General features: G+C 39.0%; 1 protein-coding gene across 6 annotated transcripts; it reads right to left on the bottom strand.

The window, feature by feature from the left end:
• On the bottom strand, window positions 1-24,678 carry CRCP (CGRP receptor component). Of its 6 annotated transcripts, none has more exons than XM_087927463.1 (7): window positions 24,550-24,676; window positions 20,555-20,591; window positions 18,502-18,600; window positions 17,000-17,094; window positions 8,226-8,283; window positions 4,702-4,795; window positions 1-1,746 (listed from the first exon to the last, which is right to left on the bottom strand). In XM_087927463.1, exons 1-6 carry the CDS (start codon window positions 24,555-24,557, stop codon window positions 4,709-4,711), a joined length of 384 nt encoding a protein of 127 aa, XP_087783589.1. In that variant the 5' UTR covers window positions 24,558-24,676; the 3' UTR covers window positions 1-1,746; window positions 4,702-4,708. The 6 variants fall into 6 exon arrangements, with proteins under 6 accessions (XP_087783589.1, XP_026564370.1, XP_087783565.1 ...); XM_087927452.1 differs by lacking the exon at window positions 4,702-4,795 and adding an exon at window positions 7,131-7,206 and having other exon boundaries at window positions 950-1,746; XM_087927474.1 differs by lacking the exon at window positions 4,702-4,795 and adding an exon at window positions 7,515-7,593 and having other exon boundaries at window positions 1,390-1,746; window positions 24,550-24,670.
• Between the last annotated feature and the right edge of the window lie 1,292 nt (window positions 24,679-25,970).

A 25,970-nucleotide genomic window follows, 5' to 3' on the forward strand; every position in this document is an offset into this window, starting at 1 on the left:
TTTGGAAAGGTTGGCCAGACACTGCCATTTTATTTATAAATTATACACCATATACCAGAGTAATATTCATGTTGCACAGAATATAACATACATATGGAAACATATGACTAGTTTTTTTCCTATCTACTTATATAAGGATTATTCTTTATATTATTCATGTTGTCTTGTATTCTTGTATGGACTGCACCAGTAGAGGCTAAACCAATTTCATTGTATATATGATGTACATTGACAACAAAGGCTTTGAAATATAAAGTAGTGCAGTGTAAAGCAGGTCTCTTGTTCTTTAGACTTATTGATATGTCCAAGCAAGCAAGGAATCCAGATGTCAGCGTTCCAACCATTTGGAAAATCTATGGAGGAAGGTGCCCAGGACAGTCAGAAAGTGTTTGATTACTGGATTCTTTCAGACTCCCAAATATTGGGAAGATACAAGACTACTAGACAGATGTTTAGAGGTAGAACAATGAAAGTGAGGGAGGAAGATAGAGGGGCACTGACTAAACAATATGACTTAGCATTCGGATGTCTTTGCCCAACAAACTGATCCCAGACCATGGTTTACATCTGCCAAAAGGATAGTGGACATGTTATGGCCAAGAACTAAGTGTGAGTCGACCCAATGAAGAGTGAAGGCCACAGGTGAGGAACAAAGGAAAGAAAAACAGAAAGGCAGTCCTTGACTTATGACAGGTTGCATAGCAACCATTCAAAATTATGACCAACCTGAAAAGGGGACTTAACAACCCAAATTCAAAGTTCCAATGGTTGAGCCTCACCCCACCCCTGTGATCACATGACAACTTTGGCAGTATGGCCATATTCATAGCCATTTGCAACATCCTGTGGTCACATGACCGATTTTATAAGTTTTGCCAAAAATTGGCACTTCTGGTTTTTGCACGCCCATAGTGAACCATTGGTTTGTTTAATGACCATGGATTAACTTAATTATCATATATTTGCTTAATGAATATTGTTGCTTTGCTTAACAACTGCTGCAAAAAGGTTGCAAAATCAGATCAGTTATGTGACTGGCCCATTTTGTGACTATTATGACATACCACTATAATCAATAGGATATTGTTAACATATTAATGATCTGCTGTTTTATATGTGATACCTTTTAGTAAAAACAGGAAAATTGGAATGCACTTTTCTAATAAATGAACAAGTCCGTAATGCCAACATCTGTGCTATTGATGTGTAAAACTTTCCAGGTAGATAAGCATGAAAATTGTGACGCCAGTTGTAGCATCCGCCTTGGGATGAACTCAGATTCATATTGCAGTAGAGAAGCATGAAAATTGTGAAGTCAATAGTAGCATTTGCCCTGGCATAAACCTCAATTCACGTTGCATTTACAATAGATAAAACATAAAGACAAGAGTTATTTTTTTTCCCTTTAAAAGTTTATGCTGTAAATAATAATTCTCCTGTGGTGTACAAACAACGGAAAAACATATAGTGACAACACTGCTTAGTCATCATGGAAACTGGGAAATCTGCAGATTCTCATAGCAAATGAAGAGTTTGGCCAACCCTTCCTGATGCTAAAATGGGGAAGGCGGTCTCCTGCAGTTCAAGTCATTTATACTTCTCCTATGTCTGGCTCCCCTCCTCTTCCACAACCATGGATTGCTGCTCTTGCTCTTTTTCTGGGTCTCCAGGAAGCATGCTGGTGACTGTCTGCAGAAGGGATTGAATTTGCTCTTCTGTAAGCCTCTCTTCACTTTCTTCCACAATCTGTAAAGGACAATGATTTAGTGTCCACCGGTATATCCTGTTCACCCTTTTACATGCTAACTTCCAAGCTCCTTAGGACAGATCTAACCAGGGGTGGGCTGCTGGGGGTTTGCAGGGGTTCAGGAGAGCCCCTAGCTAAGATTCTGTGCAGTTCAGAGAACCCTTAAATCCCACTCCTGGCTGGCCCCGCCCAGCCCCACCCAGGAGTCCCCGCGTGGCCTGTTTTAAATGCAAGTAAGTGCAAGGTGCACATGGAGGCTCGGGGAGTGAAAAATGGGCCTCTTGGAAGTTCGGGAAGGCCGGAAATGCGCGCGTTTCCAGTTTCCAGAGAGCGTCCAAAGCTTGGGGAGGCCGTTTTCACCCTCCCGGAGGCTCAAGGGAAGCCTCCAGAGCCCAGGGAGGGCAAAAACGCCCTACTGTGGTGCAGGAGGCTAGGCCACGCCCACCATGGCCACGCCCACCCAGCAACTGGGCAGAGTACCCTTTGCTAAAACTCTTTGAAGCCCACCCCTGGACATAACTCTCCAAATTCCCAGCTGGTACAGGAAGAGATTGTCCTAAAACAATAAAGCTGACATTATGCAGTCAGCTTTATTGTTTTAGGACAATCTCTTCCTGTACCAGCTGGGAATTTGGAGAGTTATGAACTAAATGAACTAAAACTGACCAACTTTAACATTTAGGGAGGCTCAGCAAAACTAGGATAAAATGAAGCCAATCACTACGAATCAGAAAACAACCAACTAATCCAGTTTTCTAAGGAACTGGAGCAGAGGTCTTTCCTTCCCTGATAAGGAAGGGCATTTCTACAGATAACATTGTTGGCATTGATAAGAGCTTTCTCCATCTAAGCACTGATTGAATGCATTAGTCAAAGTTAGGTACTGTCAATATCTGGATACACCCTGGACTCAAATCTTGTAATTGAGCCATTTATCCTAATTTCTGGGCCTCCCATCAGCTCTATTGGCAGGAAGGCTGCACTGGATTTCTCACTTGCAGACAATTTGCCCTTGTGGATACAGGGAGGTAGAAACTCTTGCCCATGTCCTCATATGCTGCCCTTTTTATGACGCCCCAAGATGTGCTGTGATTGCCTCAGTCATCTCCAAATTTGAAGGTAACACTGACAAATTTTATGTTTATTACTGTTAGGATGCTAGACCCACATTCACACATCATATACCCTCATCAAGTCATGCAACCATGCAAAGCCTTTGATATATCATTTTTGCCCCAATAATGAATTGTTATATCAAACTATTTCTCTTTTTCACTGTAAAAGCTGGTCAAAGATTGTAATAAAAGTATTTGATTTGATCCTAATTTCTGGAACTCCTTTGCTTTTTCCCATCTCCTACATTTTAATATCCTGTCCAACGGAGAGTTCTATAGAATTCAAGAACTTCTTTGCCCGTTGAACTATTCAGGTTCAGCCTTACTCTACTTGGGATGAAGCGTGAATTTACAATGAAGCATTGTTTCTTTCATGGAGCTTGATCTTGTCGTGATAAAACAGCTTAGATTTCCCAAGGATGTTATAAACTAAAGAATATTCTCCCAGAAACTTCACCCATGACAGGCAATCCACTGATGAGGAATCTGACTAAATACCATCCACCCAAGAAAAAAAGAGCTATCTACTCCATTGTTCTGTCAAGAAAATCAAGTAGATGTCCACAGCCAAGACAGCATCAACACGAGTTTGAAGCTTAGAAGGCATGAAACAAGCTACTGGGCAAGAGCTAAGAGCAAGAGCACTGGTGCTTATCATGTGTTGAATTAAAGCCAAAGGGAAGCCCAGCTGCTGACTGCCCAGAAGCAAAAGGAAAGGTTGAAGCTGCAAAGATACATTGGTCCATGGAATGTCAGACCATGAACTAAGGCAAAGCTGATGTCAGAACAGAAATGTCAAGAGTGAATATTCACATTCTGGAAACCAGCAAATTGAAGTGGACTGAAACAGGTCCCTTCACATCAGAAAAGCAATCAATTGTGGGTTAAAATCTCATTGAAGAAATAAGGCTAGCTATTATTATTAACAAAATAGCGTCAAAGTCAGTGCTTGGATACAACCCTTCCCCAAATGAGAGATGCTCTTAATCTGAGTCAAAGGTACGCCAATTATCACACGATAAATCCAGATGTGAGGGCGATAACTGAAGGCAGAAATAAACAGTACAAAAAATCTGAGAATAATAGGAAGGAGAAGAGATATTTACAAAACGTAGAGAATTAAATATATTTGACAGACAATCCTAATAAAATGATGTCCATCCCAAAGATTAAAAAGCAACTGAATGACTGAGCAACATATCACTGTTCAAGAAGTTTTATTTTCTCCTAAGCATGCATATTGTTTCACTAAAAACAGTAAGAAATTTTTGATGCAAACACTCACCCATCAGATCTGCCTAAGAATAGCAAATGGAAATTTTTAGTTGTACCATAAAACCAAATAAAATCCCTTCCTCTTTAAACAAACAACTTCAGTCACAGCTAATGCTCTTAATGGAGCTACTGCTCTTATCTCAGGGAAAAACAAACCTCCTCAAATACAATATGTGATCTTTAGCTTTTTATTTCTAAGCTATCAAAACGACTTAATATTGGATCCCAGAAGAGGACATTTTACATCTTTGGCTTCAGTAGAGTGGTTCTTTCCTACTCTTGACAGTGCGCATTCTGAAGTCTTCTTGGATTCATAGCTCCTTTTCAATAAACAGGTGGCAGCTGTGGCCCTTGTACAATACAGGTAGTCCTGAGCTTATTATCATAATTGAGCCTAAAATTTATATTGCTAAGCAAGACAATTGTTAAGTGAATTTCCTCCCATTTTACAACTTTCTTGACACAGTTGTTAAATGAATCACTGCAGTTCTTTGGTTAGTTCAAGATCAGCACATCTCAGTACAAGCACAGAATTGAACAGAGATTGAGCTGTCTAGTTAGTACCTGTTTATCATCTGGACATTCTATCAATCCTCTGCTGCAGTTCAAAAAGTACAGATTTTTCATGAAAGACGTTTGCAAATTTCATGCTTTTATTCTAAAGAGATGAAAGAAATGTGCCCTGGTTTTAATATGATATATAAATCATTTTGGGGTTTAATCATCAAAAAAGCATGAAATTTGTAAACATCTTTCATGAGAACAGTGAATAGAATAGAATAGGAATAGAATAGGAACAGAACAGAATAGAATAACAGAGTTGGAAGGGACCTTGGAGGTCTTCTAGTCTAACCCCTTTCTTAGGCAGGAAACCCTATACCATTTCAGACAAATGGTTATCCAATCTCTTCTTAAAAACCTCCAGTGTTGGAGCATTCACAATCTCTGGAGGCGAGTTGTTCCACTGGCTAATTGTCCTAACTGGTAGGAAATTTCTCCTCAGTTCTAGGTTGCTTCTCTCCTAGATTAGTTTCCACCCATTGCTTCTTGTCCTGCCCCCAGGTACTTTGGAGAATAGATTCTCCCTCTTCTTTCTGGCAGCCCCTGAGATATTGGAAGACTGCTATCATGTCTCCTCTAGTCCTTCTTTTCATCAAACTAGACATACCCAATTCCAGCAACAGTTAGTAACATGGTTGTTCAGTGAATCTGTCTCCCCATTGATTTTGCTTGTCAGAAGGTTGCAAGTTGATCACAGGACGCTGGGACGCAAACTGTCTGAATTTTGATCATGTGATGCAGGGGTGTTGGGCTGTTACAACAGCCGTAAGTGTGAAAAATGATCATAAGTCACTTTTTCCACTGATGTTGTACCTTTGTGTGAAACAGCTTGCATGCTGTGATACCTTTAATACAGGTAATGCTCGACTTACAACTGTTCATTTAGTGATCATTCAAAGTTACGATGGCACTGAAAAAGTGACTTATGTTCATTTTTCATACTTACAACCGTTGCAGCATTCCCATAGTCACATGATCAACCTTCTGACAAGCAAAGTCAATGGAGAAGCCAGATTCATTTAACAGAGATGTTACTAATTTAACAACTGCAGTGATTCACTTAACTGTAGCAAGAAAGGTTGTAAACTGGGTCAAAATTCATTTAACAATGGTCTCACTTAGCAACAGAAATTTTGGGTTCAATTATATGCCAAGAACTTCCTGCATTATTGAACAACAACTTCTGCCTATCCCAGGACCTTGGGAAGACCTCAACAGGTGGACAAAAGTGCCAAATTCAATCTAAACATCTGTACAACAAAGGATAACAACAACAGTATCAAACTCTTTGGTAAGGTAAAAATTATTTTTGAACTAAGCAGATAGAAATGATTGTTTTTCCCTACTTAACTTTTAAATATTTCAAAGAGAGGCAAAACAGATGCAATAATTAAAAAAACTAAGTTACACAGGTGAAACATATTGTAACATTGAATTATTTTCACCTGTTTCAGTTAAAGTCAGCAGCCTTGACCGTGTACCTACGAACTATTTTGGAATCAAAATATTTTTATGGAGGTGATTAAGCTGAGAGTGATATTTTGTTTTATTTTCTATCTCCCCTAAACTAATAAGACTTCCTTAAACATGGAATAAAGCAGATGGAGAGCTTGCCTTTTTGCTAAATCAATGACCTAAGAACTCCCACATCTTTCAGCAGGCGCCACCTCAGAACATTTGCTTCAGCTATTCATTTTCTTCTAAAATGAACATTTTATTTGCTCAGGGAATCAGCAGCTCTCAAGGATGTATCAGTCAATATTCATTTATTATGCGGCTCTCAGAGGTTTGTTAGCAGGGAATGATACAGCCTGGAGAGGAAGTGGAAGGGGGCGGAAGAGATAGAAAATAAGCAGAGAATATTAAGAGAAAGTGACCATTTAATGTTGGAGATTTTGATTAAAGGAACGGAAATTTATCTTGTTGACTGGGTGTTTCAAACTTTGCACATTTTAATAATTCAGAATAATGGTAAGTAGGAATCTGTGGTCAGAGAAGCTAATGGGAAAAGGAACTGTATGCATTTCTGAAAAAGAAAGTGTTTAAAAATGGGGATTGCTGGAAAAGCATAAAGTGTCTATTTTCCTCCTCAGAGCTGGCAGATGCAAGTTCAGTGTAGAGAAGAGCAATAAAAATGATGAGGGGCTTGGAAGCTAAAGTTTAGGAAGAATAGATGAAGGAACTTGTTATGTTTAGCCTAAGTGAAGACGGAATAACAGGTAACACAGGAACAGCAGAGCTAAAGTCATATTTTTTCTCATGCTTTTTCAATGACAAAAGAACTAGACAACTGTTCAGGACAACGTAAAAGGCCAGGGTTAGAGTAGGACCATATTTATATTTACTTTGCATAAGTTTAAAGCTCCTGGATCAGACAAAATGCAGAGCATGAAATAACTTTCTGATGGTCTGGTCAAATCTTTATGAATTACCTTGAGAAAACTGGGAGAACCAGTGAAATACCAAGAGGATAAGACTCCCATCTTCAAAAAAGGAACAAAGGGGAATCTAGGAAATTACAGACCAGGTAGCAGAACATCAAAATTAGACAGGTTCTAGAGTCAGTAATGAAGAGATCATTCAGCAGAAATTTTAAAATATGCTAGCCACCAGAAAATAAAATAACACTATCTCATTTTTATCAGACAACTTTCAGAGATTGTAGAGAATGCTGTACATAGAGTATATCTTGATTTCAACAAAAAAATGTGACAAAACACACCCACAAAATTTGGATCGTTAGTAAAGTATGGACTTGATGGCATATTAATTAATTGAACACATAGGTGGTTTAAAAACTGGTTGTCAAAACCAACTTGGTGTCTAGATATATTGCTCTCCATGATGACCTGATTTTATTGTACATATTTCCTGTCTTCTGTCATATTTGGACTTCTGTTGGGTGTAAGATGCAAATCTCTCCTTACAAAACTAAGTAGATATTTTATGTGTGTTGGCACAAATGTCCAAAAAACACACTCTGTTCCTGACCATTTTTTTTGTACAATTAACCTGGATATAATTACTTTGGACTAGATGACCTACAATGTCCTTTCCAACTCGGTTAATCTGTATCTGTATCTAACTTACATTTCAGTCTTCTAATACATTTCCAGGGCAGTTTACAATACATAATCAAAGAATAACAATTTTTTAATAATAAAATTAATACAAAGCGACAGATTTCCAAAGTCTAGTAGTAACTCCTCCTGGCAGCTGCTTTTCCTTGTTGGCTTTTCCCTCTTTTGCTAGCCTTTCCACTGCATCTGTACAGGTGAGGCTCACATGAGCTGGATCCTATTGTCCATGATTTCATTCTATCAAATGTATCTTTGTGCAGTTGCTGATGCAACCGTTTCACAACCAGAGTAAGCAATAAAACAGGCTGAGGATAAGAACAAAGGCAAGAAAATAGATACCCAGACAAGAATTGTACTATTATACAATCCCTATTGGAAAATTGAGAGATCCCTTGACTGATTTTCTATATTGAAAGCAATGTTTCAGAAGGCAGCTTTATAACTTACCAGCTGGATTTCAACAGCAGTTGCAGGCCTGTGGTTGAGTAGTTGCAATTTTTCTGCCCTGTACCCAAGCAAAGAACATAAATGTATATAATTTAGGGATTCTGGTCACAGGAATGAGTCCACATCATAACAAAAGCTTGTCTACAAAACATTCAACTTACTCCAGTGTCTTACTTACAGCCTGGCTTTAGAACTACATGAGGCAGAAATGAAATAATTTGGGAGCTTGAAAATTGCCATTCCCACATCTGTAATCCATTGGCATTTACTGGTTTGTAGGTTTTAAAACCCTCAATGACCCTTTGTTCAAAAACATTTACAACCCACGGCTCTTTCTGAACCCAGATTTCAAAAGCTTGTTTCTTTAGATAGTCCCAAAGGCTGAAAATGTATTTCAAAATCCTGTGCGGCACAATAAACCATTAAATGTCAGTTTCACATCCTTGGCTACCAAGACAGGCAGAAAACAGGGATGTCAAATTTAATTGGTATCAACAGCTGGGTGAAATTCTATCACTTTTACAAAAAACAATTACCTAAACCAGTTTAATTTTTTTCAACTATGAGTTAGTTATAAAATTAAGTTTTTGTGGACAACATTTAAACTAAATGAAAACATAACTGAGGACAGTGGTTGTATTCGACCGGTTCTGCCCGGTTCTGGAGAGCTGGTAAGAGCGATGAGCAGCAGAGACCGAACCGGTTCTCTCCGTTGCTTTAATGGTTCTGCTGTTGGGCCCACCCACCTGCCTGGGCTCCCATACTCACCTTTATCCGCTGAATTTGAAGCGCAGCTGCTTTGCGTGGCACAGAATAGCATCGCGCGGCAGCTGCTGAAGCAACCAGGTTTGCAGGAGGCGAGTTAGAACACCTCTGCGCCTGCGCAAATGTCTCTGCACCTGCGCAAAGTACGTATTTAGCATGCGCATGCACGTAAAGTGTGTGCACGCACACAAAGCACGCCCACCAAACCATGCCCACCAAACCATGCCCACCAAACCAGTGGCAACAATATTTGAATCCCACCACTGACTCAGGATGAATTTATAATTATTACTATACTTGTATATGTCTGGGCTTTTTTAAAAGACAGAAAGGGAGTTTCAGGAATTTAAATTATGGTGTAACAACACAGAATAGAGATGAAATAGCAGAAAGAAATGCCTACAGGGCTGCTGGAAAAAGATGAAGGGCCTAATGAAACATGAGGAAGAGTCTTTATTAAGGTACATACAATAAAAAGGGGGCAAAATATAATTATTTTCCCTCATTTTATTGTGCCCATGGATTGCTTTCTAGGAGCCCTGTGCAAAGTGATTCAATCCCTCTTAGGGAGAGATGGATCAGAAGATCTTTTGATAGGCTGTTCTGAAGATTAGTCAAAGCATCTGTTAAGGGAAATCATTCAAACCCACCCTGAGATGAATTCCACCTATTCAAGTCCTACTGAGTTAAGTATAGTCTGTGTTCATCTGAAAGAAATTTTACTTTCTTGGTCCTAAGGAAGCAGAAAGAGTCTTCAGGGTTGTGAAGGAAGTCACATGTATATCAGATCCACATTCTTCTAAATTGATTAAGGTCTGTGGGAAGACAATGTATGGTTGAAGCTAAGAGGTGGTACATTGAGTGAAGTGATACTTATGCCTGGGGTTAGGGAATGCAATTTTCTTCTCAAGTACTCATTGCTGGACCAAATTATGTTGGGTAATTTCTGATATATCTCCAACTTTCCTTTTTTAGGAAAGGCATTTGAGACAGAAGTTGGACTGTAGGGAAGATTATTTGTATTCCTTCCAGTCAGGTTCCAGGCCTTGGCATAGTACCGAAATAGCATGATTACACATACGAATGACCTATGATAGGAACATGATTCGGGATCTGCATTCCATCTCATCCAACCTTGATCTTTCAACAACCTTAGGTACCATCCCAGAGTAACCTTTCTAGAATTATTTGATTAAATAAATTATATCGTTCTGCACTGGTTTTGAGGGTGACAGTAGGAGTTATCGAAGGGGTTCTCCTTCTAAACCTGGTTCTATTCTTCAGAGCTCAATTTTTTTCTCTGTTCTTGAGTGGGGTGAACTTTGACATGAACATACAATCGATATGCTGATGCTACCTAGTTATATAACTCATCCTAGGCTGGCGAGATAATGCTTTTCAGATTCGATTTCGATTTCTGGAGCTTATGGGGGTTGAATGGGCATTTAGGCTTATCAAGTGGCTTAGGATTTTAGGGCTACTGGTTTTGGCAACCTTTCATCTTTGGTTCTAGATGGGGTTGCAGTGGCTAGGCAAAACCAGTCATGGTTCCTACTTGAAGAGTAACTCAGAGGGCCTTTGCACACATCCATTTTGTGTATCAGTTGCACTCATTCCTGGATTAGGAGGCTGAAATAGTCATTCATGGCTTGGTTATCTCAAATCTGAATTGCTGTACCATATCCTACTTGGGATTGCCCTTAAAGACCATTTGAAAGAAACAACTAGTTCAGAAGGCAGCAGCATTGGTAGTAATGAGGACACTTTGATCCATGAAACACTGGTACTAAATGAATTGCACAGTAGACTTTTGGATGCCATTCAAAGTACTGGTCATCGCCCATAAAATCCTTTATTGCGTAGGGCCTGGCTTGGATGATCTTTTTTCATCAATAACATTTGACAGGATTGTCATGTTCAGGGTCCCATCATTCAAGCAGTGTTACTTTGTGGGACCCAGGAAATGTGCCTTTTCTATCACTATTCCTGCCTCTAGAACAGCATCCCCCCCGCCCCCGCAAATATGGATCCAATCCTGCTTGTCTCTAAAAATGCCTCTTCCTTCCGCACAGGATTAGGAGATTATGAACTCTTCTCAGTGCAATGTTTTAATTTTTTAGATTATTATTTGCTGTTTTTAATTTTTTGTTAGCCAGCCTGAGTCATGTGGCAAGTGGGTGGCCATCTATATGGAATGTATAAATAATAAAATCACCCCCTCTACTCAGTTCAGGATCTCTTCTAGCATCTTTAACAGATGAGCATCCAGCCTGTTTGAAGACTTCTAGCAAAGGAGAAGTAACCTTCTCACATGGCAGCTAAAGTTTCGTCTAAATCTACATTTTTGTAATTTTATTCTAACGGTTCTGGTCATGCTCTCTGGGGCAATACAGAGTTAAGTTCATTCCTTTTTTTCTTTCATATATTTTAAGAATGCTACTGAACAGTATTTCTCCTCACTTGTCTTTTCCATAGGCCACACCCACACAGATTCTTTAACTGTGTAGTTTTGGTTCCAAACCTCTCATTATCTAGGCATCTTCGGAACTCATTCCAATCTGTTTCTATCCTATACAATGCCAAGACAGTGCCAAGCACATGGGATCTGAACAAGGCAACACAGAATGGAACAGTTATATCCTCTCTTCTGGACCCTGTGCTCCTCTTATTGCAATCAAAAATACCGTAGCTTTTGCTTTTTTTTAGCAGCTGCTTCACATTGCAATTTCCTTCTCACTAATATTGTGAGTGCTACTTCATTTTAGCTGCTCCATTTCGGCCATCACTATATAACAAAACTTGAGTCAGTGTAGGAAGCTACTCCTCCTTATATCTGTTTTCTGATTTCTAAGATGTTGTTAGATGAAAGTGTCAAAACTATATGAACCTGGACATCTGGATTACTTTTGAAATGCTGGAAGAACTGGTAAACGTGACATGACAACTGAAGGCACAATGGTCCTTTCCCCACCACCCACTTATATCAACTATCTGGGGGAAATTATTGATAGAAGAGAATTTCTGTAGCTCAGGGTTGAACTGTGGGATAGTATCATCATATCCTAGTTTGGTAATGAAATGCCTGCAAGAAAATAACCAAGCTCAGAAAACAACAAGGACCCCACAAAAAATTACTTGCATATTATCAAGAGTTGCTAAATAATATAATGCACTATATACATCAATCTTCTTCAATCTCATCTCCTCCAGACGCATAGAGATTGCAATGCCCCATATTGCTAGCCAGCAAATAAAAAATATATAAAAATATTATTTTTTTAAAAAAAGGAAAAAAATGATATTTTTAAAGATCTCATGAGAGGTGGCCTTCCTATAATAATTATATTGTCAATGGGCGCCATCTAGAGGTACCAACTACTAATTTATGCTCTATATAGAACCTGGATGACAGCCTTACATGTAGTAACTGAGCACTATAAACACAGATGGAGAATTTGCAGCCTCCAGATATGATTCCCTGTAGCTCTTACTATCACTCAGCATTGGCCAAGCAAGCTGATGCTTCTGGGAGTTTTTGTTTTAGCAACACAAGTAGAACCACAGATATCTAACTCTGCAAACATGAAGGTATAACATGATATGCTCTTAGAGAGCATAGAATGCAAATTGAAAGCCCCCAATTTCAGCCATGCATTCTCTGGATGTCTTTATGCAGGCTCCTCCATCTGCTGCGAAGATCAGAAGGATAAGAAATGGCAATGTGTGTGATGATACAACCATGCAAATATCATGATTACTTATAAGCATCAAGATGTCTGAGGCAGGTACTGAATCACAGCATAAATGTGATTATATTAAATTACATATTATTTTAAATTAATGTCATTTTGGTGGCATCACAGCTTGCTGCAGACACTATTGGGGAAAATGGTAATAAGGATTATCAATAAGAGGGGTGTCAACCTCAAGGCCCATGGGCCAGATCCGGCCCACAGGGTGCTAAGATCTGGTCCGTGGGGCTGCCCCGGAAACAGTGAAGGACTAGCCTGCAGTGCCTCTGCCAGCAAAAATGGAGTTTGGGACAAGCTCCATTTTCACTGGCAGAGAGCTGCAGGAGGCCATCACAACCGAAAACGGAGCCCAGAAGGACCATGTGGCCCCCCCAGACTCCATTTTCACTGGCAGAAGGCTGCAGGATGTTGAACTGGCCACGCCCACCCTGCCACACCCTTCCCTGCCACGCCCACTCAGTCCCCCAAGGTCAAACACAACTCTGTGGCCCACAATGAAATCGAGTTTGACACCCCTGATCAAGAACAATTACACAGATCAAGTGAACGCTCAGAAAGACAGCATTGTTTATCATTGGAAAAGTACTGTGACAATTCTAACAATTCTCTTCACATCTTTTTATTTTGTTATAATAATTTTAGGTCAAACAATTAAAATCAAACTAACTACAAATGGTCCTTGCTTAATAACTAGTCACTTGGCAACTGTTCAAAAGTTACGATGAACTCCCCCAAAGGTACTTAACAACCCAGATTTGAAGTTCCAATGTCCGTGATAATATTTGGGTACCCGGCAACCCGCCTACATTGACGGCAGTTTGCAGTGTCCTGGGGTCATGTGACTGCATTTTACAACTTTTTTTTTTTGCCAGAAACTGCTGTTTACTTCTGTTTTCCAGCAGAAAATGCCCATTTCAAACAATGAGTTTGTTTAACAATTGTGGCTTAATCACAGCCAGAAGAAGGCCCAATCACTTAACGACCTCACAAAAAATGTGGCAAAATCTGACTGGTTACATGATGACTTGTTAATGACCAGCACAACTTATGACCTTAATGCAGCCTCAATTATGGTCATAAATCAAGGTTACCTATTTTTTGAAGGATTGATGACAGAAATTGATTACTTTAATGTGTTTAGGAATAGAAAACAAATCTGTGAGAGGATTATTATATATTGAAGGGAGTTTTGCAGAGAGAAGTGTCAAAGAAAAGTTTCCAGATCCATATATATTGTCTAAATGCTTAACTGGTATTTCCAATACTTGTCTAAGTAGCGAGAGAACATTTTCCTCAGCTTTTAAAATGTAAATTTCTGAATATTTATTCATTTAATTAAAAAAAAGCTGTTGGGCATGTAGTGCCCTGCAGTCAGCAGAAAATAAATATTCCTGATAATGTGCAGACTGCCACCATTCCCAATGCACATTCTCTTCAAGGAGAAATGTTCTTTGTTACATATGCAAAGATTGATAACCCCAGTCCCTCTCTCTATTGATAATCTGCAATATTAATTTAAACCAATCAATTTCGTTTACAGCCAGAAGGCCCAAAAGCAAGTTACAAACACAAATTAAACCTGTGGTTGGATAAAAGTTTAACAAGTAAAATATTTAATAAACATTACATAACAGACTTTAAACCCCAGCTCGATATTAAATACAGTCAGTCCTCCAGTTACAACAGTTTGTTTAATGACCATTCAAAGTTACAGCAGCATTGAAAAATGTGACTTGTGACCATTTCTCATAGTTATGATCTTTGCAGCCTCCCCGTGATCAAAATTCAGATGCTTGGCAAATGGTTCACATTTATGACCTTTGCTATGTCCCAGGATCATGTGATCACATTTTGCGACTTTCTGACAAGCAAAATCAATGGGGAACACAGATTCATTTAACAACCAAGTTACTAACTGGTCAATTGCAATGATTCACTTAACAACACTGGCAAGAAAAGTCATAAAATGGGACAAAACTCACTTAACAAGTGAGTCAAGTGAGTTAACAACAGAAATGTTGGGCTCAATCGTGGTCATAAGTCGAGGACTACCTGTAATTTCATAAATATTTCCATTGCTAAGTAATGAAGTCATAAAGTGTAACAGCATTATTTAGTGATGGCAGTCCTGTCATTAACAATCTTGAAAAATTGATTTTAGGTTCCTTCATACAATACCTTTCAGATACAGCAATTATTACTTTTGCCACAGTTAATTAACAAATAACGACTTATACTGTCTTATATTTGAAAGTATTGAGTATTTACTTAGGGTCCTTGAATGTAATCTTCAGCTTAGATATAATATACACTGCTCAAAAAAATAAAGGGAACACAAAAATAAGACATCCTAGATCTGAATGAATGAAATATTCTTATCAAGTACTTTGTTCATTACATAGTTGAATGTGCTGTCAACAAAATCACACCAAATTTATCAATGGAAATCAAATTTAGCAACCCATGGAGGTCTGGATTTGGAGTTACACTCAAAATTAAAGTGGAAAAAAACACTACAAGCTGATCCAACTTTGATGTAATGTCCTTAAAACAAGTCAAAATGAGGCTCAGTAGTGTGTGTGGCCTCCATGTGCCTGTATGACCTCCCTACAATGTCTGGGCATGCTTCTGATGAGGTGGCGGATGGTGGATCTGAGGGATCTCCTCCCACACCTGGACTAAAGCATCCCCCAACTCCTGGACAGTCTGTGGTGCAATGTGGCGTTGGTGGATGGAGTGAGACATGATGTCCCAGATGTGCTCAATTGGATTCAGGTGTGGAGAACGGGCGGGCCAGTCCATAGCATCAATGCCTTCGTCTTGCAGGAACTGCTGACACACTCCCGCCACATGAGGTCTAGCATTGTCTTGCATTAGGAGGAACCCAGGGCCAACCGCACCAGCATATGGTCTCACAAGGGGTCTGAGGATCTCATCACAGTACCTAATGGCAGTCAGGCTACCTCTGTGAGCACATGGAGGGTTGTGCAGCCCCCTAAAGAAATGCCACTCCATACCATTACTGACCCACTGCCAAACCGGTCATGTTGGAGGATGTTGCAGGCAGCAGAATGTTCTCCACGGCGTCTCCAGACCCTGTCACATGTGCTCAGTGTGAACCTGCTTTCATCTGCGAAGAGCACAGGGTGCCAGTGGCGAATTCGCCAATCTTGATGTTCTCTGGCAAATGCCAAATGTCCTGCACGATGTTGGGCTGTAAGCACAACCCCCACCTGTGGACGTCGGGCCCTCATACCACCCTCATGGAGTCTGTTTCTGACCATTTGAGCAGCCACATGCATATCTGTGGCCCACTGGAGGTCATTTTGCAGGGCTCTGGCAGTGTTCCTCCTGTCCCTCCTTGCACAAAGGTGGAGGTAGCGGTCCTGATGCTGGGTTGTTGCCCTCCTACAGCCTCTTCCATGTCTCCTGATGTACTGGCCTGTCTCCTGGTAGCGCCTCCATGCTCTGGACACTACGCTGACAGACACAGCAAACCTTCTTGCCACAGCTTGCATTGATGTGCCATCCTGGATGAACTGCACTACCTGAGCCACTTGTGTGGGTTGTAGACTCTGTCTCATGCTACCACTAGAGTGAAAGCACTGCCAGCATTCAAAAGTGACCAAACCATCAGACAGAAAGCATAGGAACTGAGAAGTGGTTTGTGGTCACCACCTGAAGAACCACTCCTTTATTGGGGATGTCTTATGCTTTCTACCTGTTGTCTATTCCATTTTCACAACAGCATGTGAAATTGATTGTCAATCAGTGTTGCTACCTAAGTGGACAGTTTGATTCCATAGAAGTGTGATTGACTTGGAGTTACATTGTATTGTTTAAGTGTTCCCTTTATTTTTTTGAGCAGTGTATTTTTGTGTATAGTTTTACTTCAAATATTCTGACAGTAAATTGTTACTTGGGATTTCCCATAAATAAATAATTTATCACATTTATATGGCCACCTATTTCACACAAAGTAACTTTATGTGGGCAATAACATCTCCTATTAAAACATACTACAAAGCCAATGAAAATTGTAAACATGGATAAAACCAAATCACCAATAGGAGAATATCACACTTAATACAGCTGATTTTCTTGCTCCCTACCACCAGGGGATTTCCTGCTCTGAGCTGAAAGTATTTTTTTTTTTAACACCAATAATTCAACAATATTATTATGAATAGTTGGGATATATGTAATACAAAGCAAACATTTCTAATCCACTGTTGCATGGCGTAATTTTTAACTTACTTTGTTAGCTTTTGATTTTTCAGTGCTATGAGGAAATCTCTTACAATCTCAGGACTCTGGAACTTACATGGTGTCTTTGATATGTATTTCAGTGTCTAGAAGGGCAGAAAAAGAAATATTCCATATTATTCCCGCTGCAATGAAGCAGGCCATCTTCAGTCGGGGGTGACACTTTTTTTCCCTGGTTTCAAATGCTGCAAATATTACTATTACTGTGTATGTGTAAAGCCAAAATGTTTTGCTTTGTGGTTCTTTTTGCAGCAAGAGCAATGAGCTTCCCAAAGGTCCTATTTATTTAACAGAAGAGGTCATGTTGCTATGTGTCAACATTTTGCAACCAGATTTTAGTAGTGTGATTTGATTGGGGTCTGGAGGTGGAAGGAGGCTCCATTGTCATCTGATTTTTTTTTAAAGTCCTAATGACAATTGGATAAAATTCATAGAAAATTTTTCAAATATATTAGGAATTCAGGCAATCCAAGGATGAACAGTTTTAGGATGGCAAAATAATCATCTAATAATGCATATGATTAGAGCTGAAGGAAATACAAAAAGGACAAGATAAATTATCAGAGAATATGAAATGTAATGCATGGATGTAATAGATCTATAGGAGATTATTATGATCCATTGCAGAGTTGGCCAATATTCAGACTGGATTTGGTATTTTTATCCACTTATTAAGTAATTACAAGTAGTCCTTGTCTTATAACCATTCATTTAATGACCGTTCAAAGTTAGAGAGGCACTGAAAAAAGTGACCTATAACCATGCCGTTGCAGCATCCCAACAGTCATGTAATTAAAATTTGGATGCTTGGCAACTCTATTTATGACAATTGCAGTGTCCCCAAGGTTATGTCATCACCATTTGCAACCTTCTGACAAGCAAAGTCAATAGGGAAGCCAGACTCATTTAACAACCATGTTACTAACTTAACAACTGCAATGATTCACTTAACAACTGTGGCAAGAATGGTGGTAAAATGGGGCCAAACTTATTTAACAGATCTCTCAGTTAACAACAGAAATGTTGGGCTCAATGTATGTCGAGAATTACCTGCATTTTTATTATTATTATTATATTGCTAGATATAGTATTGCAGTAGTATTAAAGAGATCTTTTATTTTTTTTAAATGTTTCACTGATATATCCCTGTTTTCAGGGATATATTTATTTGTATCCCACCTGTATTTAATTTTTAAAAATAATGCAAGGCAGTGAACATATCCACCATGTCTTCCTCCTCCTATTTTCCTCAAAATAAAAACCCTGTGAGGGGAGTTGGGCTGAGAGAGTTAGTGGCCCAAAATCATCCAGCTGACTTTCATGTTATATAAAAACAGGAAAACATGAATTGTGCTACTTCTTTGAATTTTTCTTTTTCTTTTAGCAGATAGCAGGATTACAAAAGATTTCTGTTCATGGAAATAGGCAAGTGGGATAGGGAAGGAAAATTCAATAAAGCACACAATTTTTCCTTATGTCTTTACTTAACTTACTTCATACGTGATTGTGTTCAGATTCTGCTGGCCAACACTCTGCTTGCTCTTCCCAGGCTCTTTGCACTGCTGCTTCAGATCAGTCAACAATTTGTAGACCTGGGAAGGAAGGAACAGCTTTAAACATCTCCAGAACTTTGCAGTAACATGTGGCAGTAGAACACTTTAAAGTAGCAATGTAAAAGGCCCTCTTTAGGACTTTATGGTAAAATTACATTAATAGAACCTTGCAAGCCTGAAAGAATATTCTCTTCCTCCTTGTTGAGGTAATTCCCCGTTAGGGGAATGAGCACATACAGGGAGACGTAGTGAGAGTAGTGAAGAATAATACACAAACAGCACACAGATACACTGTACAGTAAGTGTAGGTTTTTACTTCCAATAAAACGTTTAAGCACAGTCCAAGATAAGCAGTCCAAGTCAATTAACAGGTAAAGCAGTCAGTGTTCAGTTCAGGGATAATCCAAGTATCAAAGTCCAGTATCAAAAAACAGTTCAGCAACAGACTTACATCAACAATCACTAACAGTCATTAGGAGGAACGGCAAAACTCTCCAACAGAAGGAAAAAGAGACTCACTCACTTCTGAGACTGAGACTAAACAACCCAGGTTTCTGGCTCCATCTTATGGCCGTTTGAGAAACCACCCCCAATTACAGTTTTTGCATTTTCTTAAAGATACAGTATTAAAATGTCTATCCTAGTTTATATATTTCTAACCCAAATAACTGTTAGGTGACATACATTCCTAACACCCCTCATCTTTAAAATCCAAGAAACCTAGTAGGGTCATTTCTAAGATGTATGGCATGTCCTCATTCCTCCTGCTGCCTCTGCTGCTTCTTATTTGACAGCTGCCAAGTCAGGTGCTCTTCCTCCTGTCTCTCAAGATCATTCCTACATACTATTTCATGCTGAGAAAGATTGAGGGCAACAGAAGAAGGGGACGACAGAGAATGAGGTGGCTGGATGGAGTCACTGAAGCAGTAGAGCTTAAATGGACTCCAGAAGATGGTAGAGGACAGGAAGGCCTAGAGGAACGCTGTCCATGGGGTTGCAATAGGTCGGACACAATTTCACAACGAACAATAACTAAGTGTCATTGTATATAAGATGGAAAGCCATGTAAGTTTTTTCATATAAATTAAATACCTATATATAAATATTAGGAGACATTGGAAAATCCTTTCCAATAAGTCAGTTAGTTTTCAAATATTTAAACTCAAATTACAAATTACATTCCCTATAAATCAGTTAAATGTATCCTGAATAGCTCCTCAAAAATGGACAGAAAAACTACAAAAAAGAAGCCTCTAAGAATGTATTCAGCTCAAGATTTTCTTTTAGTAGTATAACTGGAGCTTGCACATTGCTATATTCTGTTGCTAATATTTTTAAGAATTCTTGATTTCAGCTAATTTGAAGGAGCTTTTTTCTTAACATTATTAATGCAGATCTGTAATTTGCAGATCTGTAATTCATCTGGCACAATCTAGCAACCCTCCATTATGGCTACAGTTTAAATTATGGCCACCCTTCTTTATGGCTACCCTTTAAATCAATTATTTATTATTGGAGATAGATATATTTTGAATGTTCTATTTTAACATTGCGAAAGTACATTTTATTTACTGAATCTATTTTCATTCAACAGTAACAGCAAACCCCAAGGTGCTTTATAATTCTCATTATGTAAGAGTAACTCTATGGTTTCCATTTTTGCAATTATTAAACACAGGGCAGAAAGAGATGTCCGTCTTTTAAGAAGGAAATAAATGAAAAGTGGAGACACCAATTAAGGAAATACATGAACAAAGATAAAAGGATTGGCCAGTCCAGAACACTTACACTACTAACCTAGGTTCCATCATAAGGGAGGTGGTGTCCTCATGCCCATTATACTGGAGCCTCAGATAATGGTAGAGGGACATAGGCCAAGTTCACTTCTAGAAAAAAAATCTTCCCTAACTTGGATCCAGATCTACTGAATTGCAATATCGTCATGAAAATTCAGCTTATATGTAGCTTTTCAGAACATTACAAATCACATTACCTCATAATTGCTGAGAAGGGCTGCATTTCCATCCTTCCTATGGAAAAAAAATTCCAAAGAGATTGTAAGTACAATGATTTAACGGGACAAGTATGGAGAAGCCCCTTTAAAAAGCCATAACTTTCTCCTAACAGTTGAAAGGAACATGGGCACGGAGCTAAGCTTAATTTGAGGAAGGATTTTACTTACAAATCATTTTTAAAACTGCACTTAACCTGGAACAAAAAATAAGTGTACCACAACTTGCAAAGACTATTGAAACCAAATCTATGGGCTTGCCTGAGACCTGCCTGCTCTTGTTTTCTATTGAAGTGCATTCCAATTAACAGCAAATAAATTCATTTTATTTTCAGAAAATGAATTAGAAACATCAATATTTCTTTTTAAAAAAAATAACATTCACTTATCACAAATTAGCTATACATCCTAGGGACAATGAGTACAGCTGGATAGATAAGCAGCAGAAAATATCACTAGCATTTACAACGGAAGAGAATGAAACTGTTTTTAGGTCCCCTGTTGCAACATACTTAAAAAAATACAATGCATTATGTCAAGCAAAGCGGACTGTTTGAATAGAACCACCACACTCATCACTTTCAAACAAGTTCAACAACTTCCATAGGCTCTAATGTTGTCTTTACAATGTACTGGTTGAGTGGACGAGAAAATATGCTGAGTTGGAGTTCTCATTGTATTGTGTGGATAAAAGAAAAGCTACAGCAATTATGTTCATATACACACGGACACAATCATTTCGTGAAAAGTGTTTTTGTTGTTATTGACGGACATATATCCCCTTTCGCTGATGGAGATATTTAATTCTTCTGAAGGTCTCTGCATTCCATATGCATCTGGAGAAATCTGAGTCCCCGTGTCCAACAACTATTGTAAGAAAAAATAATCAAAAAGGGTAACAGGTCCATAGAGAATTATTCTCAGTTGACCCAAAACATGGGAGATGAGTGAATTGGCTCACTTTAGAACAAATGTTGCATGGTTTCAGAGGATTTGAGGAGATAATTTGGCCCATGTCCTTGTCTGTTGGATAGAACCACTGTCCACATGAATTTTTAAAAAAAGTTTTGCCATCTTTATCACCGCATCAAAAGTCAGCATGATGCTAGTTCATATTTTCCTCTCTTTGGCTACAATGTAATATACACCTACTAGGGAAATAAACAAAGAATTGTGGGATTTTTAAAGAACTATGCATAGTTAAAGACAAGTCTGTAAGAAATAGTAGTTCCCCTCCATTTGTAGAATAGATCTCATTCTTTTTACTATACAGATATGATGAAGAGCTTTAGATTTAGGAGAATTCACATTAATATTCCCAAACATGCTCCAATACATCTTTCCAATTAAATAAGTGCAATTTATTTATTTTTAAGTATTATATTTAGAGAGAAGGCTGTGGAAATTTATAACACTGACACCAATTCTAAGACCAGCTGCAACATCAAGGGCTCATCCCAACAGTCTACAGTTAACAGAGGTGTCTAGGGCCTCAGGGACTATCTGGAATCCAGAACCATCACTGAGGCCAGGTACATGGTCAGCTAGAACACAGGATGAAGGCCTTCCTCATCTAAAGTGGGGTGCGAGCCCTGAGCCCTGAGGCATACATTAGAGGCCTCAGCCACAATCTCCTTCCCCAAATCAGCACTGACTGGAATGCCCCCAGGGAAAGAACGGTGCCCTGACTAGTAATCTTCATTGGTGGTCCAGAAGGATACTATTAATCAAACATTATGATATCAAAAGGCAGCTGAGATATCAACCAGGATGGTATACACTTCGTGTCTAGAAGTAGAGTGACCATTGTTGTCTTAACTCTAATTGAATAGGCTTCACGTAATCTGTTCCCTCATGGACCCTCCAGGCTGCAATTCCTGTTCCCTCCAGGCTGCAATTCCATTTCTCAGCAATCTTCCCAAAAAGGGATGATTGAAGTGTGCCTATATCCACTATGTCCAGCAATGTCTTTTTGAAGAGGGAGAACAATCCTTCCTCTTTCAAAACTGGTGGACCACTGCTTTCCCTCAAGGAGGATGACATAATCACATAGACCCAAGAACAGGTCACTTCCTAAGTAACCTTCACAAGCCAGGAGGGTCAACCCAAAGACTATTTCCACTTCCTTGGAGTCACAAGCTCATCTCATCTAAACCCACAAGACAATGTCTGAGGCATCTCAAAAGTCAGAATCCAACTCCGAGCAAAAGCAGTGACTTTATCAATCAGATAGCTAGAATGTTCTTCAAAATGGCCCTGTAAATGGCCCAATAGCTTGTCTTTCCCCAGCAGGAAACAATCCTTTAAATAGGGTTGCCAGGAAGACTATTCAGACATAATAAGACAAGGGTCTTCAAATTTAACAGCTTTAAGACTTGTGGACTTCAACTCCCAAAATTCCTCCTCCAGTCATGTTAGCTCAGGAATTCTGGGAGTTGAAGTCCACAAGTCTTAAACTTGCCAAGTTTGAAGACCCTTGTAATAAGAGCATAGAAATAAAGTTTTGCCATTCTCAATGCCACAATATAATCCCCAACATACTGATGATGCTACCTAGTTTGGGTAAAGTGCCTTACTGATGCCCTATTCTAGGAAACCAAATCCATCTTTTAATTTTTTTACTCTTAAAAAAATTAATTTGAAATAATCAAATAAAACAATAATAACATATATCTTTCTGCTTGCATAATTACCAATGATGTCTATAAATTGCTTATGGGTAACTTATCGATCAGGACATTCTTATCAAACTGCACTGAAATCCCATGAATATTTATTTTTTATTGGATCTTATTCCCCCAGAAGCCTGCCTATCAATACAATGCTGCAAGGGAGCAAGCAACCTCCACTAAATTAACTGGGATTTACTTTTGGATATATAGTAATTACTTTTTAAAGTGTGAACTGCGTACTGTTGCAAGTTTTTTTTTAGTTTTACTGTATTTATGTGTATTTTCATTAATGCACAGAAAAGCAGTGTATACCTATTTAAATATACAAATATGATTACACATACAGAAAACTGTTTTCCTCCTATATATCCTCCCAAACTTCTCAAGTGATAAAATAGATCACAAATCTGGATTCAGAGATAGTGTCAAAAAAAGCAATGCAGACAAAAAATAGTTAGAATAGAATAACAGAATTGGAAGGGACCTTGGAGGTCTTCTAGTCCAACCCCTGCATAGGCAGGAAACCCTACACCACTTCAGACAATTGGTTATCCAACATCTTTTAAAAAACTTCCAGTATTGAGAGCATTCACAACTTCTGGAGGCAAGTTGTTATGTGTATTCCCAGCAAGAGTTTCTTCACCACAGCAGGCAGAAATAAGCAACTGAATTTGGCTTAATGCAAAAAAAAAAAAAACCTAAGCAGGGCCGAACCTTGATTTGGATTGGAGACCATAGGAAATGTTAGGGTTGTAGACAAGACCAAGAAGTAAATAATAAAAAAGGTTAGAAAACCATGACAATCTACCCTACTGTGGCCAAACCCTCTCTGGGGCTTTTTCCATGAAAGCCATCAGCACTGAGGCTCGACTCAAGCCTTTAATTTATTCCACCTTCTCGCAATATTGAACGACGAGCCAATAGCTGGATTCATCGATATACACGATCTGTTCCCTAACGATCTCATTTCCAGGACTTGCACAAGGAAGGTGAATCGTGAGCCACATTCGCACAACCTGCTGAACCACTTAAACAGAAACAAAAATAAAAAAAGCACCCAGAGGAAGAGGAGGAGCCACGTCGGCAAGAGGGCGAAGCAACCGCGAGGGCTTTAAAACGAGCCAGGGAAACGCGTGTGCGTGCATGACCGAAAAGCACCGAAAGCAGTTTAAACCCACGTCCGGTGCTTCTCTTTCCTCCCTGCCTTTGAGTGTAATCCCGCCTCTCCCGTTTTTAACCCTTCATGGGGTGGGGTGGGAGCAGGTGTGACTGGCCGAAAGAAGCCAAGCTCGCTCGCCATCTTACACTTCCATGTTGCCCTTGCTGTCCACGGGCGGACTTGCACCACCGTCGCCGCCACAGCAGCCTCCTTGCGCACCAAGAGGCCGCGCGCGTCCTCTTTGCACCGTCCGGGTCCGCCGGCACCGCCCCTTCCTTCTCAGGCGCAGCAGCTCCTCCCCCGCGGCAAGGCTCCGTTTGAGAACTGCCCTCTTCCAGATGTTAATGTCAACTCGCTTGAGGGAGAAGAGAACCCTCTTTCTAGCAAGAATTGAACCTTTAAAAATATGTTTATGTAAATGTATGTGTATATGTTATAACATCTTACCAGTTAATAAATTTTTCAGCTTTAACAACAATACTAGAGTGCATAACAGATGTAACCTAAATGTAAACCACTCCAAACTCGATTGTAGGAAGTATGATTTCAGTAACGGAGTGGTAAATGTCTGGAAGTCACTACCTGATTCTGTTGTCACCTGCTCAAACCCCCACTCCTTTACCCTCAAACTAATCTCTATTGACCTCACCCCATTCCTAAGAGGTCTGTAAAGGGTGTGCATAAGTGCACAATCGTGCCTATCATCCCTGTCCTATTGTCCCATTTATTAGTTCCTATTTCTTGTATTCAAACTTATGTTTGTTTCTATTATATTGTAAGTTTTTGACAAATAAATATATTTCGCACCTGAATATTGGAAATGGAAAGTGCTGCTCCCCAAGAACTGGTGTCCCATAGATCCTTTTCCTTGGACTAGTTTATGCAATTTATCTTTTAATAATGGCTTTGAAGGGTGTATATAATATAAAGTACCAAAGTATAATAATAATGTAATATAATGTAATAATTCACTTTATATAATTTTATTTATATAATTATAAATTATATGATGTAAAGTAATGTAATATAATAATGTTACGCTATGTTACATTATTAATCAAACTTGCATAAGTGTCTGGGTGGTGTACAAAAATCAACAATAATTATATAAATACAATCATAAAAATATAAAATAATCATTATTTACAATTGGAACATTAAAAACAAATATAAAAACTGCAGGGATGAAAAGAGTAGAGTAATTACACGTAGTTCTCCACTGATGACCACAACTGAGCCCAACATTTCTATTCCTAAGCAAAAGACATCTGTTAAGTTAATTTTGTCCCATTTTACGACCTCCCTTGCCATAGTTCTTAAGTAAATCACTGCAGTTGTTAAGTTAGTAACATGGTTGTTAAATGAATCTGGCTTCCCCATTGCTTGTCAGAAGTTGATCATATGACCATGGGACACTGCAACTTGTCATAAATATGAGTCAGTTGCCAAGCGTCTGAATTTGGATCACGGGGATGTTGCAGCAGTTGTAAATGTGATAAATGGTCATATAAGTCACTTTTTCAATGTTGTAACTTTGAACAGTCACTAAATGAACTGTTGGAAGTAG

This window comes from Pseudonaja textilis, chromosome 1, assembly GCF_049901715.1.
Source record: "Pseudonaja textilis isolate UNSWEBS1 chromosome 1, rPseTex1.2, whole genome shotgun sequence".
NCBI lineage: Eukaryota > Metazoa > Chordata > Lepidosauria > Squamata > Elapidae > Pseudonaja > Pseudonaja textilis.

Excerpts from the sequence above, each read along its gene's own strand:
- CRCP (XM_087927439.1), bottom strand. The coding sequence starts at position 24,211 with ATGAGATCGTTAGGGAACAGATCGTGTATATCGATGAATCCAGCTATT. Across the intron at positions 20,592-24,137 it reads TCGTTCAATATTGCGAGAAG|GAAGGATGGAAATGCAGCCC; the intron begins GTGGAATAAATT and ends TTTTTTCCATAG. Across the intron at positions 8,284-16,999 it reads AAAAATCAAAAGCTAACAAA|GGCAGAAAAATTGCAACTAC; the intron begins GTAAGTTAAAAA and ends GCTTGGGTACAG.